This window comes from Syngnathus floridae, chromosome 12 (genome assembly GCF_059516105.1).
Source record: "Syngnathus floridae isolate MCC-2025c chromosome 12, RoL_Sflo_1.0, whole genome shotgun sequence".
In the NCBI taxonomy this organism is placed as follows: domain Eukaryota; kingdom Metazoa; phylum Chordata; class Actinopteri; order Syngnathiformes; family Syngnathidae; genus Syngnathus; species Syngnathus floridae.
The window spans coordinates 12,952,460-12,970,794 of NC_142424.1; the positions used below are offsets into that span (position 1 = coordinate 12,952,460).

The 18,335-nt window shown below is 46.6% G+C and overlaps 1 protein-coding gene across 6 annotated transcripts in view; it reads left to right on the forward strand.

Annotated features, from left to right (window-relative positions):
- slc27a6 (solute carrier family 27 member 6) overlaps window positions 1-18,335 on the forward strand; it is a 60,463-nt gene that overhangs the window by 30,901 nt on the left and 11,227 nt on the right. For 3 of the 6 annotated variants that reach the window (XM_088392993.1, XM_088392989.1, XM_088392990.1), the window contains exons 5-8: window positions 3,107-3,301; window positions 4,405-4,495; window positions 4,576-4,774; window positions 4,945-5,042. In XM_088392993.1, coding sequence (XP_088249119.1) covers window positions 3,107-3,301; window positions 4,405-4,495; window positions 4,576-4,774; window positions 4,945-5,042 — 583 coding nt within the window. The remainder of the gene's footprint in view (window positions 1-3,106; window positions 3,302-4,404; window positions 4,496-4,575; window positions 4,775-4,944; window positions 5,043-18,335) is intronic. The other 3 variants (XM_088392991.1, XM_088392994.1, XM_088392992.1) reach the window with 3 other exon arrangements.

Consider the following 18,335-nt stretch of genomic DNA (forward strand, 5'->3'; position numbering starts at 1 on the left):
AGAAAGTTTTTTTAAAGCTTTAATAACATACCTTAACATTTCTTTCCAAACACTGCCTGTGACGCGGCAGTAATACCGCAGCAACACGAAAGTAACACAGCAAAGTCACTGAGACGCGGCAGTAACGCGGCGGTAACACAGCAGCAACACAGCAGCAACACGGTAGCACAGCACGAACAGGGCTGGTTAAAAAAAACACACCAGTAAAAGTAAAAAAATGAGCCGTCGTCATCTTCCTCCTGTGCACTGAAACTATCGAAGTCTTCCTCCTTAGTGTCCGATTGGAATAGCGTTAGATATCCTTCGCCTCACACTTTCTCAGTCTCTCTTTTGTCGTCGGTTTTATGCATTTCTTCGAGTGTGAAGAGGTTCTGTTCATGCTAATCTTATTCATGCACGAAGCGCTAAATTATATTAAACTAGCGAGCGACACGTATTGCTTAAAAGCGGCATCATATGCATTTCTTTTATCCCCCATAATGAGGGTTTGTGTATAAAAGCTTCCTGTCTTTGTGTGAATGCGGGTGTGTGCGTGATGCGCGAGACGATCACGTCTTCTTCGGCGCATTATCTCTTCTCCGTCTGTCTCGCTCTTACTTCCTGTTAGAGCGCCCCCTGGAGACCGGAGGCCGTAAAAATCCATAAGTACGCCACGCCGCCGTTTAAGGTTCAAAGTAATCTTCTGAATAAAATGCATTAAAAGTTCACATTCATTACAACTTGTTTTTGGTGAGCAAAATGTCAGAAGAATTGAATTTAAATGCTGATTGATTGGGTTTTGATACAATGCAGATTACTTTACTGGTTTCTTTTATGTCAAACAAGTTGTTATCAAACAACTTGTTTGATTTAAAAGAAACCAGTGAAGTGATTAAAAAAAGGAAAAACAAGATGAACTTAGTACAATTACAATGCAGATTGTCCAAACAGCGCCACTGCTTTGTGTAATCTCTGAGTGATATGGCAGAGTAAGAGAAAGGGTTTAGAGCACAGGTGTCAAACTCAAGGCCCGGGGGCCAGATACGGCCTGCCACATCATTCTATGTGGCCCGCGAAGAGAAATTGTGCATCAAATTCGTGTGTCATTACTAGAATTGCAAATTGTCTTCACTTTTAATAATAGCTGTTTTTTTTTAAATATTTGACCAGTTTTTACTCGTCTGATTTGAAAACGAGTTATTTGTCAGTTTGTTTTGTAGCTTTTACTGTATATAATAGTGTTAAGAGTAAAAGTGATCGTCATCACAAAAATCTCTAAAAAAAATCTTATATAAGCCGCACCTGACTATAAGCCGCAGGGTCCAACATTTTAGAAAAAAGTCGCGGCTTATAGTCTGGAAATTACGGCATGTGAGCTGTGCGTGTAGGTGAACAGTGCAAAGTAATGCTGCCCTCGAAATCAAAGTCAAAAAAAGTCAAAGTCAGCTTTATTGTCAATTTCTCCACATGCCAAAGACACACAAAGAAACCGAAATTTCGTTCCCCCCTATCCCACGGTGACAAGACATGGCTCACAACAGACAAACAAGTAAACAAGTACAACAAAAGCGTGCTGAATAAATAATGAATAAATAACACAACAATAAATAAATAAATAAGAGGAGCAGAAAAAAAAAGGAGCAAGTGCGCGTACAGTAGACATTCCCGAAAATAGCGCAACAGTGCCGCACGCTACGCAGAAGGGGGTAGCGAGTTCAGGGCCCTAACAGCCTGGAGAAAGAAGCTGTTGGCGAGTGAGTGACTCACATCTCTGGCAATCGAGGTTGCCTTGCGGGCGAGATGGGAGGTGTAAATGTCCTTCAGGGAGGGGAGCGAAGCACCAATAATCTTACTAGCCGTATTCACTATGCGCTGCAGGGTCTTCAAGTTCTGTTCAGTGCAGTTACCACCCCAGACAGCGATGCAACTGGTGAGGACGCTCTCAATGGTGCCACGGTAGAATGTAGACAGGACTGCCTGAGGAGCACATGCACGCCTGAATCTCAGAAAAGTTGACAAGGAGTGCCGTGTTTTCAACAAGACATGGACTGCCAAGTATTTCTTTACAGAAATGAAAGATAAAGCCGTGTGCCTGATTTGTGGTACACAGGTCGCTGTGTTTAAAGAATATAATTTGAGTCGTCACTACACGACCAAGCATGAGAAAAAATACATCTGTCTGATAAACAGCGCACAACAGAGGCTGATGCATTACTAGCAAAACTGCAAGCCCAACAAGGACTTATGTTCAAACTTCACACCCAGAGATGCAGCGGCTTTATCATTTGAGGAAAAGTTAAAGAAGTTAAGAATAAATTGTACTGATTGATTGTTTTTTATTTGACCTATACACCACAATTTCACATAGCTTAATATAAATATAAACAGAATAATTGTATTCTTCTAATTACCAGTACCAGCTATTTAAAATAAATAATTTAGTGCATTTTACAATGGAAGAAAATTGAACAGGTTTAAGTTATCGTAGGTGTGGCCCTCTGACACAACTCAGGTTTTTCATGTGGCCCCTTGTAAAAATTAATTGCCCACCCCTGGCCTAGGCGATCCTGCATCATTGTCAGTCCGTCAGAATTTATACTTTAATCATCTGTTCATCGTCAGTCCCCTTGTCGAAAAAAGTCATCAGTCCTTAATCAAATTACACCCATCATTTCAAATTGCATTTTGAAGCATTTGATGGCTCTAGCACATCTGTCTTTGGACATGAGCTATGGAACTTGAGGGTTAAGGTTTGTCATTCAGCAGTTCAAGCAGTTGTTGGACATCCTAATTACAGTTAAGGGGCTTGGGTCACTTGCACCCGTCAGTCTGACTGGTCTCCTTGTATTGGATGGGTGTGGCCTGGGTCTCTGTGTGGTGTGAAAAAGTATCCTTGTACACCAGTGTCTGTTCAATAACAACTCATTATACTTGAGAGAACATAATATGTATAATACATTTATATACTAAGTATAGTAGTTTTGTTTTTCAAAGCTGGTCCGAACCTGGAGCAAGTTCCTGCGACCATATTCTATTTTGAAATTAAGTCTGACATGCAAGACATTTTAAAACATTAGCATTTGTTTTTATATTCTCACTCTTGTAATGTAACTTTTATCCCCCTCAGACAGAGATCGACAAGGTCCACTCGGTGCGGATGGGAGTCGGGAATGGGCTGCGTCAGGATGTATGGCAGGAGTTCCATAGACGCTTTGGAAACATAAAAATGTGCGAGGTGTATGGCTCCACTGAGGGAAATCTGTGTTTCATGAATTACATGGGCAAGATTGGCACAGTGGGGCGTTCCAACTTCATCTACAGGGTGAGCTGGAATCGAACCCACACCCTCTGACTTGTGAGACGGACATGCTAACCAGTGCTCCACGGTGCCGCCTGAAAACAAGAAAATACATCTTTATATACAGTATATTGCCCTTTCACAACCTCTTCCCTTAAAGCGCTTTACTTGCTGGTCCGTTATTCATTTTAAAGACAGATATTAGTACTGGCAACTTCCTATCATTTGTTACCAATCCTGGATGTTTCAAGAGAAGAGAGACCAAAATGAGGACGAAGACACAGTGGGAACAGGAAGGTCACATAGGCAATCACACAACACAGACTGTAATCTATAGTCATTGTTTTCACATTGCAAGTTCATTCACCCAGATGAAAGTCAAGCCTGCAAATCGCCGCAACAATTCTTCATACTTAGCGTTACGGTAGCATGCCGCCAACTACCAACTTCAGAATAAAAGATGGCCCTCGGGGCATTGGCAGCATGTGACTGTAATACGTACATGGTATGACCAATTGTGGCTTCAACCTTGACTTTGACTTATTTTGTGCCTGAAAATACAGAAAGCATAGTGTTAACTCAACCTTGTTCGTAGTGCTGAAAAGACCAAGCTGTTCAAATGTCAAAAGGAAGACGATAACCCAAATGTTCTTACTTTTAGACATACACTACCATTCAAAAGTTTGGGGTCACTTAGAAATGTCCTTATTTTAAAATAAAATCATTATTTTTTCAATTTCAATAAGATTAAACTAATGAGGAATACACTCTATACATGTGGTAAATTACTATTCTAGCTGCAAACATCTGATTTTAAATGCAATATCTATTACATAGGTGTATAAAGGCCCATTTCCAGCAACCATCTCTCCAGTGTTCTAATAGTCCATTGTGTTTGCTGATTGTGTTAGAAGGCCATTGCATGATTAGAAAACCCTTGAAAACCTTCATGCATTTATGTTATTCAGCAATTGTATCCAAACCCAGTCCTCGAGGGCTACTGTTCTGCATGTTTTAGATGTCTCCCTCCTCCAACACACCTGATTCAAATGATCAGACCCACAGATATTGAGACTTGATTTGTTACTGAATTTCACTGTCTAATGAAATATAACTTTGTTGTGTAGCTCCTGCTCAAATATGATCTGGTAAAGTATGACATGATGAAAGATGAGCCAATGAAAGATCAGTATGGTTTCTGTCAGCGAGTAAATAAAGGTAAGATTTTTTCCACTCACTGAAGTAGTTTTCATCTAAAGTGCCTTAGTAATGATCTGAACTTTACTGCCATTTCCCAGGCGAGACAGGGCTTTTGCTATCTAAAGTAAGTGCCGTAACCCCTTTCTTTGGGTACGCCGGAAGCAAGCAGCTGACTGAAAAGAAGTTGATAAGGAACGTGTTTGTCAAGGGAGATGCCTACTTTAACACAGGTGACCTGATGGCTGAAGATAGTGATGGTTTCATCTCTTTCAAAGACAGAGTTGGAGACACCTACAGGTACAATTGTATATGATTTCATTGAATCATCAAGTCAAAGGCAGGGTATTGCAAGTGTTTTTCCAAACTTAGTTACAATTGGGTATTTGTATAGAATCGTGAGAATTAAAATCATTTTGTTTTAATTGCAGTGTTGTTAACTTCGGCTAATTTTGTTTTCCTGGATTCAGGTGGAAAGGTGAAAATGTAGCAACAACAGAGGTGGCAGAAAGCCTTGGGTCAGTTGATTTTATCCAAGAAGTCAATGTGTATGGTGTGGAAATACCAGGTATAGTATGTTTCTTTATAGAGCAATTACCTGTCTCAATGTCAGCCCCTACCACATTCCTAAAAAAGTATTTACAATGAATTTACAAAGAATGATGTAAGGGCCAGTCCAACAGATTTTTTCATGCCTTGGTGCTGATATTTGATGGGAAAAAGACTGATTATGAAATAATATAACTTCCTTTTACATTGGAAATTGTACGTTTATGCATATATTTTATTTTCCCAACCGGGGAGTCGCTGATGGTGAAGAGGTACACTTGCCTGTCTTGTGTGCTGACACTGTGAGTTCGATTCCTGCATATTACGGTGTGAATGTGTGTGTGACACACACACACACACACACACACGCACACACACACACACACACACACACAAAACCCCAACCTCTTATCCTCATGAGGGTGGCAGGCATACTAGAGCCTATCCCAATAGTCATTGATGAGTAGGCAGGGTACACCCTCATCCACACTCACGCCTATGAACAATTTGGAGTGCTCAATCGGCCTACCATTCATGTCTTTGGAATGTGAGAAGAAACCGGAGCTATTTATGCATACCGTATTTTTCGGAATAAAAGTCGCTCCAGAATATACAGAACTGCCTCAGAAAATTTTAATATTGTGATAAAGTTCTTTATTTTCTGTAATGCAATTAAAAAAACAAAAAAGGCATGCATTCTGGATTCATTACAAATCAACTGAAATATTGCAAGCCTTTTATTATTTTAATATTGCTGATTATGGCTTACAGCTTAAGAAAACTCAAATATCCTATCTCAAAATATTACAATATTTCCTCAGACCAAGTTAAAAAAAAAGATTTATAACAGCAAAACAAAATCAAACATTTGAAAATGTCCATTGATGCACTCAGTACTTGGTTGGGAATCCTTTTGCAATCCTTTTACTGCTTCAATGCGGCGTAGCATTGAGGCAATCAACCTTGGGCATTGTGGTGTTATGGATGCTCAGGATGCTTCAATAGTAGCCTTTAGCTCATTTACATTGTTGGGTCTGGTGCCTTTCAGCTTCTTCTTCACAATACCCCACAAATTCTCTATGGGGTTCAGGTCAGGCCAATCAAGGACAGTAATGCCATGGTCAGTACACCATTTACTGGTGGTTTTGGCACTGTGGGCAGGTGCCAGATCATGCTGGAAAATGAAATCATCATCTCTATAGAGCTTTTCAGCAGACGGAAGCATGTAGTGCTCTAAATTCTGCATTTACTCTGGACTTGATGAAACACAGTGGACCAACACCAGTAGCTGACATGGCTCCCCAAACCATCGCTGACTGTGGGAACTTCACACTGGATTTCAAGCAACTTGGATTTTACTTTTCTCCAGCCTTTTCTTCAGACTCTGGCACCTTGACTTCCAAATAAATACAAAACTTGCTTTCGTCTGAAAAGAGGACTTTGGACCACTCTGCAACTGTCCAGTGCTTCTTTTCCATAGCCCAAGTCAGACGCTTCTTCCGTTGTCTTGAGTTCAGAAGTGGCTTGACCATGGGAATACGGCTATTGTAGCCCATTTCCTGGACACGTCTGTGAACAGTGGCTTTTGATACTTGAACTCCAGCTTCAGTCCACTGTCTTTGAAGCTCCCCCAAATTCTGGAAGCGACTCTTCTTTACAATGCTGTTAAGGCTGCGGTCATCTCTCTTGGTTGTTCAGCATTTCCTGCCACATTTCCCCCTTCCAACAGACCTTTTGTGGATGTGCTTTGAAACTGCACTCTGTGAACAGCTTGCTCTTTTAGGAATTTCTTTTTGTGTCTTACCCTCCTGATGGAGGCTGTCAATGATGGTCCTCTGGACAGCAGTCAAATCAGCAGTCTTCCCCATACTTGTGATTTAGTTTACTGAGCCAAGCTGTGTGTTTTTCAAGGCTCAGGAAACCCTTGCAGGTGTTTCGAGTTAATTTGACAATTCAAGTGATTAGTTGAATACCCTCTTAGTAGATGTCAGTCATCTTTTTTTGCGGGCCGCATTGTAGTTCTTTCGGAGGGCCATTATGACTGTCAACCCAAATAAATGTATGAGCACCTCATATTATATACAATAAAAACTACAAAGCAAACTGACAAATAACTCGTTTTCAAATCAGACGAGTAAAAACTAGTCAAATATTTAAAAAATATATATATTACAAGAGAAGACAATTTGCAATTTTAGTAATGACACACAAATTTGATGCACAATTTGTCTTCGCGGGCCACATAAAATGATGTGGCGGGCCGTATCTGGCCCCCGGGCCTTGAGTTTGACACCTGTGCCCTACTAGTTTACTTTTTTATGATATTCTAATATTTTGAGATAGGATATTTGAGTTAAGCTGTATGCCATAATCAGCAATATTAAAATAATAATAATAATAATAAAATAAATAATAAAAGGCTTGCAATATTTCAGTTGATTTGTAATGAATCCAGAATGTATGACATTTTTGTTTTTTTTAATTGCATTACAGAAAATAATGAACTTTATCACAATATTCAAATTTTCTGAGACAGTCCTGTACTTTATATATAGTTATATGGGCCCGTGGAATAATTGGAACCGCAATTGACGATGAGTCTGACATTAATGCCGCATGTACTTCCGGAGTCAGGAGCGGCGTTGTTTACACAGAAGATGAAGATTTCGATGGATTTAATGATTTGGAGTGACACGGATAGTTCGATAAAATTGTTATTTGTTATAGTTATTTGATATATAGTTTATATTATAATTATTTGAATAACTGGTAATATGTTACATCAGGCACGTTCTCAGTTCATGTTACGTCATGTTACTTTCTAGAATAACATTAGCTTACATGTAACATCATGTTATTTTCTAAACCCACATGCTTGTAAAGGTAAAAAAGTACCTACCGTATTTGCCAGTGTATTAGTCGACCTTTTTCGATCCAAAATCGACCGAAAAAAATTGACCTCGACTTATACACCGAGTCATAAAATTTAACTTCGTATTCATCGCTTCAAATGTGATGGTAACCAAGGCCGTTTCTCATGCATCTCATTGTGCGTGGGTGTGCGTCCGTCAGGCTCATCAAACAGCGAGAAATTGAATCATTATAAAGCGTTCGTCGCATTAACACGCATCCTCAGCAACAATTTCAAATATTCTCACCTCAATAACGGACATCGAAAGCCAGGCAGTGACGATGACTGCTAGGGGGAAGTACTGGGTATTGAGCGAATGTGCGAGTCATCGCGCGTCAAGCAACGACAATAACTACCAGTACGTAAACATTCAATCGCCATGTCTAAATGAATGTCGTTGGCACTTAGAAAATATTCGCCAAACTTGGCCAGACTTCCAGGGGAAGAGGCCGAATTTTCACTTGTTCTGGCCGACCGGAGAAACCAGCCGAGGCGGACACTTTACGGCGGTTGAGTCGTTGGCACTTAGAAAATATTCGCCAAACTTGGCCGGACTTCCAGGGGAAGAGGCCGAATTTTCACTTGTGGTGGCCGACACGGAGAACCAGCCGAGGCGGACACTTTACGGCGGTTGAGTCGTTCGCACTTTGAAAATATTTGCCACACTTGGCCAGACTTCCAGGGGAAGAGGCCGAATTTTCACTTGTGGTGGCCGACATGGGGAACCAGCCGAGGCGGACACTTTACAGCGGTTGAGTCGTTGGCACTTAGAAAATATTCGCCAAACTTGGCCGGACTTCCAGGGGAAGAGGCCGAATTTTCACTTGTGGTGGCCGACACGGGGAACCAGCCGAGGCAGACACTTTACGGCGGTTGAGTCGTTCGCACTTTGAAAATATTTGCCAAACTTGGCCAGACTTCCAGGGGAAGAGGCCAAATTTTCACTTGTGGTGGCCGACATGGGGAACCAGCCGAGGCGGACACTTTACGGCGGTTGAGTCGTTGGCACTTAGAAAATATTCGCCAAACTTGGCCAGACTTCCAGGGGAAGAGGCCGAATTTTCACTTGTTCTGGCCGACATGGGGAACCAGCCGAGGCGGACTCTTTATGGCGCAAGAGCCGTTGGCACTTAGAAAATATTCGCCAAACGCTCTCGATGGGACAGAAGACGACCTTATCTGGGAAGAGGAGGAGGAAACTGAGGATAGAGAAGACCAAGAAGATGCCCTTTATGACGACAAACTAAACGAAAACGAATGGAACGAGCTTTTCGGAAATAGCGACGATGAAGACAAATTTTGTACCGGTACATGCATATAAAGATCATATACCGTATTTTTCGGACTATAAATGACGTTTTATTTTTCATAGTTTGGGTGGGGGGGTCGACTTATACTCAGAAGCGACTTATATGTGAAATTATTCACAAATTTCCAAAATTCCAAAATCTGCGATAAGACGCACCAGCTAAAATTAGGGAAAAATCTTGTTTTGTTCATATATAAGACGCATTGGACTATAAACCGCAGGTGTTTTCATGTTTAATTATCATTTGTAAGAGAATATACACAGAGGATTGTCAGGAAAGAGATGTTTTTTTGGGGACACATACCTTTTATTAACATAACGTTTATTGACAGATGGAGTTCTGCAAATATACAAACATATATAAATCTCAGCGACGACTCTACACTAGCAACACAACTAATAATAAATGAAATGGAACCACTTACAGGGGTAAAGTTGGCAATGCGGTACGAGCTGCACGCAAAGCTCCGGAGAAGACATGACCCAGAAAAAAAATACTGAAAAGGGTGATGCAACAATATCATCAACAATAGCCCAGTGCTCTCTAGTGGCCGGAGGAATCATCTAAAGTACACGCAGCAGCTCCATTTCTTTCGTTAAGAGACAAATCGACTGCTTTTAGCTTAAAAGCGACATCATATGCATTTACTTCGTCCCCCATAATGAAGGTTTGTGTATAAAAGTTTCCTTTCTCCAGTAATCTTCGTCTTGATCGTTCGTCTCTTGTTGGTGTCAATTGTGCGGCACTATTTGCCTGGTGGACGGACATGCGATCAACATATCACTCTTCTCCCCAGTGACCGCGTGTCTGGTCACACATCCTTCCGTCCAGCAAGGCGGTGCCGCACAACAGCGGTCTACAACCTTTTCACGAACGAGCGTATAAGTGTATTAGACATCACAACAATTACGCAAATTTCGCACTGGACTACAGGCCGCAGGGTTCAAATCTTGTGCAAAAAATAGCGGCTTATAGTCCAGAACATACGGTATAAGTTTGTACTGCGTATTTTTTAATTTTGCACAGTAATCCCTCGTTTTTTTTGCTTGGGTTACGTTCCGAAACGAACCCGTGAAAGAACCCGCAAAACACGTAAAGTAGAAAATGTATGACATTGAAGCCAAATAACAAAACCTGTTTTTAGGCCCACACATTTGTTTAACAAAGAGAAGCGCTTTCTTGCTACGGTAAAATAATAATTTTTATCAACATTACAAAGTAGGCCCACTGGTTAGCACATCCGCCTCACAGGTCAGAGGGTACAGGTTTGATTCCAGCTCCGGCCCTCCCTGTGTAGATTTTGCATGTTCTCCCCGTGCCTGTGTGGGTTTTCTCCGGACACTCCGGTTTCCTCCCACATTCCAAATACATGCATGGTAGGCTGACTGAGCACTCCAAATTGCCCATAGGTGTGAGTACTCGTGTGGATGGTTGTTTGTCTCTGTGTGCCAAGCGATTGGCTGGCAACCGGCTCAGGGTGTCCCCCGCCGACTGCCCGATGACTGCTGGGATAGGCCCCAGCACGCCCACGACCCCCGTGGGGACAAACGGTATAGAGGATGGATGGATGGATGGATGGATGGATGGATGGATGGATGGATGGATGGATGGATGGATGGATGGATGGATGGATGGATGGATGGATGGATGGAAAGTACGTACTATATAGTAGGACAGATTGTGACTCACGCATATTTCACTGCGCCTCTGACTGAGCCGCTGTGGCTTGACTCCAATCTGTAGTGTCTTTTTCTTCTGAAGTCCTAACATAATGTACTGTGAAAAAAATCTGTGAAGCGACGAGGCCGTGACAGGTGAATTGTGATATATTACTTTATTGCCTTATGTAAAAAAGGCAGCGTTTTATTGGGCAGGGATGCGTTTGGGGTTTACTATAAATATGTGATAATAAACTATTTTGTTGAAAATGTTATTAGATAGTGGCGGCTCGGTGGCGCACTGGGTAGCACATCCGCCTCACAGTTAGGAGGGTGCGGGTTCGATTCCACCTCCGACCCTCCCTGTGTGGAGTTTGCATGTTCTCCCCGGGCCCGCGTGGGTTTTCTCTGGGCACTCCGGTTTCCTCCCGCATTCCAAAAACATGCTTGGTAGGCCGATTGGAGACTCCAAATTGTCCCTAGGTGTGAGTGTGAGTGCGATTGGTTGTCTGTCTCTGTGTGCCCTGCGATTGGCTGGCAACCAGTTCAGGGTGTCCCCCGCCTACTGCCCGATGACGGCTGGGATAGGCTCCAGCACGCCCGCGACCCCCGTGGGGACTAAGCGGTTCAGAAAATGGATGGATGGATGGATGTTATTAGATAATATAGCCTAAAATACGAATACCGTATTTTTCGGACTAAAAGTCACTCCGGAATACAGGTCGCATTAGCCATAAAATGCACAATAACGTGAAAAAAAACACAAGTCGTTCCGGAGTATAAGTCGCATTTGGAGGGAAATGTATTCGACAAAATCCAACACCAAGAACAGACATGAACGAGCAACAACAGGCTAAGCGATAGGTATGCTAACGTGACAAACACAAACGAAGAGCTGAGAACGGGCCTCACGTAACAATCAGAGTTATTAAAAACTATTACATAAATAACACGTTTATAAAACCATCTGTGTCACTCCAACTCATTAAATCCATCAATCGTCCTTTGTCAACAATGGGTGCGCGCCGCTGACAGTGCTTGCACTTCAAAATATTCCACAGGCCCTATAACGATACATAAATTATATATCAAATAATATATCAAATTATATATCAAATAACAGCTGAGAGACAGTCTCTCCAGCGCGTCCTGGGTCGTCACCGGGGTCTCCTACCGGTGGGACATGCCCGGAACACCTCCCCAGGGAGGCGTCCAGGAGGCATCCTGATAAGATGCCCAAGCCACCTCATTTGGCTCCTCTCAACGTGGAAGAGAAGCGACTCTACTCCGAGTCTCTGCCGGATGACCGAGCTTCTCACCCTATCTCTAAGGGAGAGCCCGGACATCCTGCGGAGAAAACTCATTTCGGCCGCTTGTATCCGGGATCTCGTTCTTTTGGTCACGACCCATAGCTCGTGACCATAGGTGAGGGTAGGAGCGTAAATCGACCGGTAAATTGAGAGCTTTGCCTTTTGGCTAAGCTCTCTCTTCACCACAACGGACCGGTACAGGGTCCGCATTACTGCCGACGCTGCACCGATCCGCCTGTCGATCTCGTGCTCCATCCTCCCCTCACTCGTGAACAAGACTCCAAGATACTTGAACTCCTCCACTTGTGGCAGGATCTCATCCCCGATCCGGAGAGGGCATTCCACCCTTTTCCGATCAAGGACCATGGACTCGGATTTGGAGGTGCTGATCCTCATCCCGACCGCTTCACACTCGGCTGCAAACCGTTCAAGCGAGAGCTGGAGATCACGGCCTGAAGAAGCCAACAGCACCACGTCATCTACAAAAAGCAGAGACGCGATGCTGAGGTCCCCAAACCGGACCCCCTCAACGCCTCGGCTGCGCCTAGAAATTCTGTCCATAAAAATTATGAACAGAATCGGTGACAAAGGGCAGCCTTGGCAGAGTCCAACCCTCACTAGGAACGAATCCGACTTACTGCCGGAAATGCGGACCAGACTCCAGCATCGGTGATACAGGGACCGAACCGCCCTTATCAGTTGGCTCGGCACCCTGTACTCCCGAAGCACCCTCCACAGAACCTCCCGAGGGACACGGTCGAACGCCTTCTCAGAGTCCACAAAACACACGTGGACTGGTTGGGCGAACTCCCATGCACCCTCGAGGATCCTGCCGAGGGTGTAGAGCTGGTCCACTGTTCCACGGCCAGGATGAAAGCCACACTGCTCCTCCTGAATCCGAGGTTCGATCTCCCGACGGACTCTCCTCTCCAGCACCCCTGAATAGACCTTACCGGAGAGGCTGAGGAGTGTGATTCCCCTGTAATTGGAACACACCCTCCGGTCCCCCTTCTTAAAGAGGGGAACCACCACCCCAGTCTGCCAATCCAGAGGCACTGTCCCCGATGTCCACGCAATGTTGTAGAGGCGTGTCAGCCATGACAGCCCCACAACATCCAGAGCCTTTAAGAACTCCGGGCGGATCTCATCCCCCCCCGGGGCCACCGAGGAGTTTTTTAACTACCTCAGTGACTCGACCCCAGAGATTGGAGAATCCGGCTCAGAGTCTCCAGGCCCTGCTTCCTCAATGGAAGCCGTGTAGGTGGAATTGAGGAGGTATTCTCCCCACCGACTCACAACGTCCCGAGTTGAGGTAGGCAGCACGCCATCCCCACTGTAAACAGTGTTGACGTTGCACTGCTTCCCCATCCTGAGACGCCGGATGGTGGACCAGAATTTCCTCAAAGCCGTCCGGAAGTCATTCTCCATGGCCTCACCAAACTCCTCCCACGCCCGGGTTTTTGCCTCAGCAACCGCCGAAGCCGCGTTCCGCTTGGCCATCCGGTACCTGTCAGCTGCCTCCGGAGTCCCACAGGCCAAAACGGCCCAATAAGACTCCTTCAGCTTGAAGGCATCCCTTACCGCCGGTGTCCACCAGCGGGTTCGGGGATTGCCGCCACGACAGGCACCAACGACCTTACAGCTACAGCTTCGGTCGGCCGCCTCAACAATGGAGGCGCGGAACATGGTCCACTCAGACTCAATGTCCCCCGCCTCCCCCGGGACGTGGGAAAAGCTCTGCCGGAGGTGGGAGTTGAAGCTCTTCCTGACAGAAGATTCTGCCAGATGTTCCCAGCAGACCCTCACAGAGCGTTTGGGTCTGCCAGGTCGGACCGGCATCTTCCCCCACCATTGGAGCCAACCCACCACCAGGTGGTGATCAGTTGGCAGCTCCGCCCCGAGTGTCCAAAACATGCGGCTGCAAATCCGATGACACGACTACAAAGTCGATCATCTGACTGCGGCCTAGGGTGTCCTGGTGCCAAGTGCACACATTGACACCCTTATGCTTGAACATGGTGTTCATTATTGAAAATCCGTGTCGAGCACAGAAGTCCAACAATAGAACACCGCTCGGGTTCAGATCCGGGGGGTCGTTCCTCCCAATCACGCCCTTCCAGGTCTCACTGTCATTGCCCACGTGAGCATTGAAGTCACCCAGTAGAACGATGGAGTCCCCAGAAGGAGCACTCTCCAGCACTTCCTCCAGGGACCCCAAGAAGGGTGGTTACTCTGAGCTGCCGTTTGGTGCATAGACACAAACAACAGTCAGGACCCGTCCCCCCACCTGAAGGCGGAGGGAGACTACCCTCTCGTTCACCGGGGTGAACCCCAATGTGCAGGCGCCCAGCCGGGGGGCAATAAGTATACCCACACCTGCTCGACGCCTCTCACCGTGGGCAACTCCAGAGTGGAAGAGAGTCAAGCCCCTCTCGAGAGGGCTTGTACCGGAACCCAAACTGTGCATGTAGGCTAGCCCGACTGCTCCCCTCTCCCCCAGGGGATGGATCAAAATCTACATGGGGATGGGTTAAATGCAGAGGACAAATTTCACCACACCCAGATGTGTGTGTGACGATGATCATTGGGACTTTAACTTTAACTATATCTAGTCGGAATTTTTCTGTCTCGCACACCAGCTCGGGCTCCTTTCCAGCCAGAGAGGTGACATTCCATGTCCCAAGAGCCAGCTTCTGAAGCCGGGGATCAGACCGCCAAGGTCCCTGCCTTTGGCTGCCGCCCAGCTCACATTGCACCCGACCCCTTCGGCCCCTCCCACAGGTGGTGAGCCCATGGGAAGGGGGACCCACGTTTCTTTTTCGGGCTATGCCCGGCCGGGCCCCATGGTCAAAGGCCCGGCCACCAGACGCTCGCCTTCGAGCCCCGCCTCCAGGCCTGGCTCCAGAGGGAGGCCCCGGTGACCCGCGTCCGGGCGAGGGAAAACTAATTCCATTTATTTCAATCATCATAAGGGGCTTCTGTGAGCCGTGCTTTGTCTGGCCCTTCACCTAGGACCCGTTTGGCATGGGTGACCCTACCAGGGGCATGAAGCCCCCGACAACATGGCTCCTAGGATCATAGGGGCACGCAAACCCCTCCACCACGATAAGGTGACGAAACACGGAGGGGCCGTGGTCCATGGTCCACTCGGACTCAATGTCCCCGCCTCCCCCGGGACGTGAGAAAAGCTCTGCCAGAGGTGGGAAATGAAGCTCTTCCTGACAGGGGATTCTACCAGACATTCCCAGCAGACCCTCACAGAGCGTTTGGGTCTGCCAGGTCGGACCGGCATCTTCCCCCACCATCGGAGCCAACCCACCACCAGGTGGTGATCAGTTGACAGCTCCGCCCCTCTCTTCGCCCCAGTGTCCAAAACATGCGGCCGCAAATCCGATGACACGACTACTAAGTCGATCATCGAATCCGGCCTAGGGTGTCCTGGTGCCAAGTGCACACATGGACACCCTTATGTTTGAACATGGTGTTCATTATAGAAAATTCGTGTTGAGCACAGAAGTCCAATAATAGAACCGCTTGGGTTAAGATATATACCGTATTTGCCGGTGTATTGGTCGACCTTTTTCGATCCAAAATCGACCGAAAAAAATCGACCTCGACTTATACACCGAGTCATAAAATTTAACTTCGTATTCATCGCTTCAAATGTGATGGTAACCAAGGCCGTTTCTCATGCATCTCATTGTGCGTTGCACTTAGAAAATTTGAACCGGGCGGCGTGCGCGAGTGCGCGGCCCGCTGGAAGTCGAATGAGGCGCCGCGACCACCTCCGCGGTGCTTATAAACAGCCGATCCGCTCGGCGGGGGCTATTTTCGGCCACTTGGCTCGTGCGCACGGCATCCCGGATGTGCCGGGCGGGTGCGCGAGCTCGCCGGCCGCTGGAAGTCGGATGAGGCGCCGCGACCACCTCCGCGGTGCTTATAAACAGCCAATCCGCTCGGCGGGGGCTATTTTCGGCCACTTGACTCGTGCGCACGGCCTCCCGGATGTGCCGGGCGGGTGCGCGAGCTCGCCGGCCGCTGGAAGTCGAATGAGGCGCCGCGACCACCTCCGCGGTGCTTATAAACAGCCGATCCGCTCGGCGGGGGCTATTTTCGGCCACTTGGCTCGTGCGCACGGCCTCCCGGATGTGCCGGGCGGGTGCGCGAGCTCGCCGGCCGCTGGAAGTCCAATGAGGCGCCGCGATTTCCTCCGCGGTGCTTATAAAGTGCCGATCCGCTCGGCTTGGAGCTATTTCCGGCCTCCCGTTGGTGCCGGGCGGCGTGCGCGAGCTCGCCGGCCGCAATCTCCTCCGCGGTGCTTATAAACAGCCGCATGCGCACGGCCTCCCGGAATTTGAACACATTTCGTCAATAAATTTCGCATATTGAATTTTGAAGTTTAATATAATGCAACAATTGAGCTCGACTTATACAAAGGATATATCATAAAATCGTAAATTTCCGTCGAATTTTAGGGGGTCGACTTATACACCGAGTCGACCTGTACACCGGCAAATACGGTATGTATATAAAATGAAAAAAAAAAATTCTCCTCACACCCTGTGGGTGGTCTCTTTTTCCCTTCAAGCTCGGGTCCTCTACCAGAGGCCTGGGAGCTTGAGGGTTCTACGCAGTATCTTTGCTGTTCCTAGTACTGCACTTTTCTGGACTGAGATGTCAGATGTTTTTCCTGGGATCTGTTTCAGCCACTCCTCCAGTTTGGGGGTTACTGCCCCTAGTGCTCCAATGACCACAGGTACCACTGAAGTCTCTCCAGGCCTTCTCCAGCTCTTCTCTGAGCCCTTGATATTTCTCAAGTTTCTCATGTTCCTTTTTCCTAATGTTACCATCATTTGGGATGGCTATGTCAACCACAACGGCTTTCCTCTGCTCTTTGTCCACCACCACAATGTCCGGCTGGTTCGCCATTACCATTCTGTCTGTCTGGATCTGGAAGTCCCAGAGAATCTTGGCTTGGTCATTCTCTACCACCTTTGGAGGTGTTTCCCACTTGGATCTTGGGACTTCCAGTCCATACTCTGCACAGATGTTCCTGTACACTATTCCAGCTACTTGGTTATGGCGCTCCATGTATGCTTTACCTGCCAGCATCTTACACCTTGCAGTTATGTGCTGGATTGTCTCAGGACCTTCTTTGCACAATCTACACCTGGGGTCTTGTCTGGTGTGGTAGATTTGGGCCTCTATTGCTCTGGTGCTCAAGGCCTGTTCTTGTGCAGCCAGGATCAGTGCCTCTGTGCTGTCCTTCAGACCAGCTCTTTCTAGCCATTGGTAGGATTTCTGGATATCAGCCACTTCAGCTATGTTTCGGTGGTACATCCCATGTAGGGGCTTGTCCTCCCATGATGGTCCCTCCAGCACCTCATCTTCCTTTGATGCCCATTGTCTGAGACATTCACTGAGCACGTGATCCGTTGGGGCCTTATCCCTGATGTACTTATGGATCTTGGATGTTTCATTTTGGATCGTGGCTCTCACGCTCGCTAGTCCTCGGCCTCCTTCTTTACGGCTAGTGTACAGTCTCAGGGTGCTGGACTTGGGATGGAACCCTCCATGCATGGTTAGGAGCTTCCGTGTCTTGATATCTGTGGTCTGTATATCCTTTGGCCACCGTATGATTCCTGCAGGGTATCTGATTACTGGTAGGGCGTAGCTGTTAATGGCTAGGGACTTGTTCTTGCCGTTGAGCTGACTTCTTAGGACTTGCCTTACTCGATGGAGGTATTTGGCTGTGGCTGGTTTCCTTGTTTCCTCGTCAAGGTTGCCATTTGCCTGTGGAATTCCAAGGTATTTGTAGCTGTCCTCAATGTCTGCTATTGTTCCTTCTGGGAGTGAGACCCCCTCTGTGTGGATTACCTTTCCTCTTTTAGTCACCATGCGGCCACATTTCTCAAGTCCGAATGACATTCCGATGTCAGAGCTGTAGATCCTGGTAGTGTGGATCAGGGAGTCAATGTCCCGCTCGTTCTTAGCGTACAGCTTTATGTCATCCATGTAGAGGAGGTGGCTGATGGTGGCCCCATTCCTGAGTTGGTATCCATAGCCCGTCTTGTTGATTATTTGGCTGAGGGAGTTCAGTCCTATACAGAACAGCATTGGGGA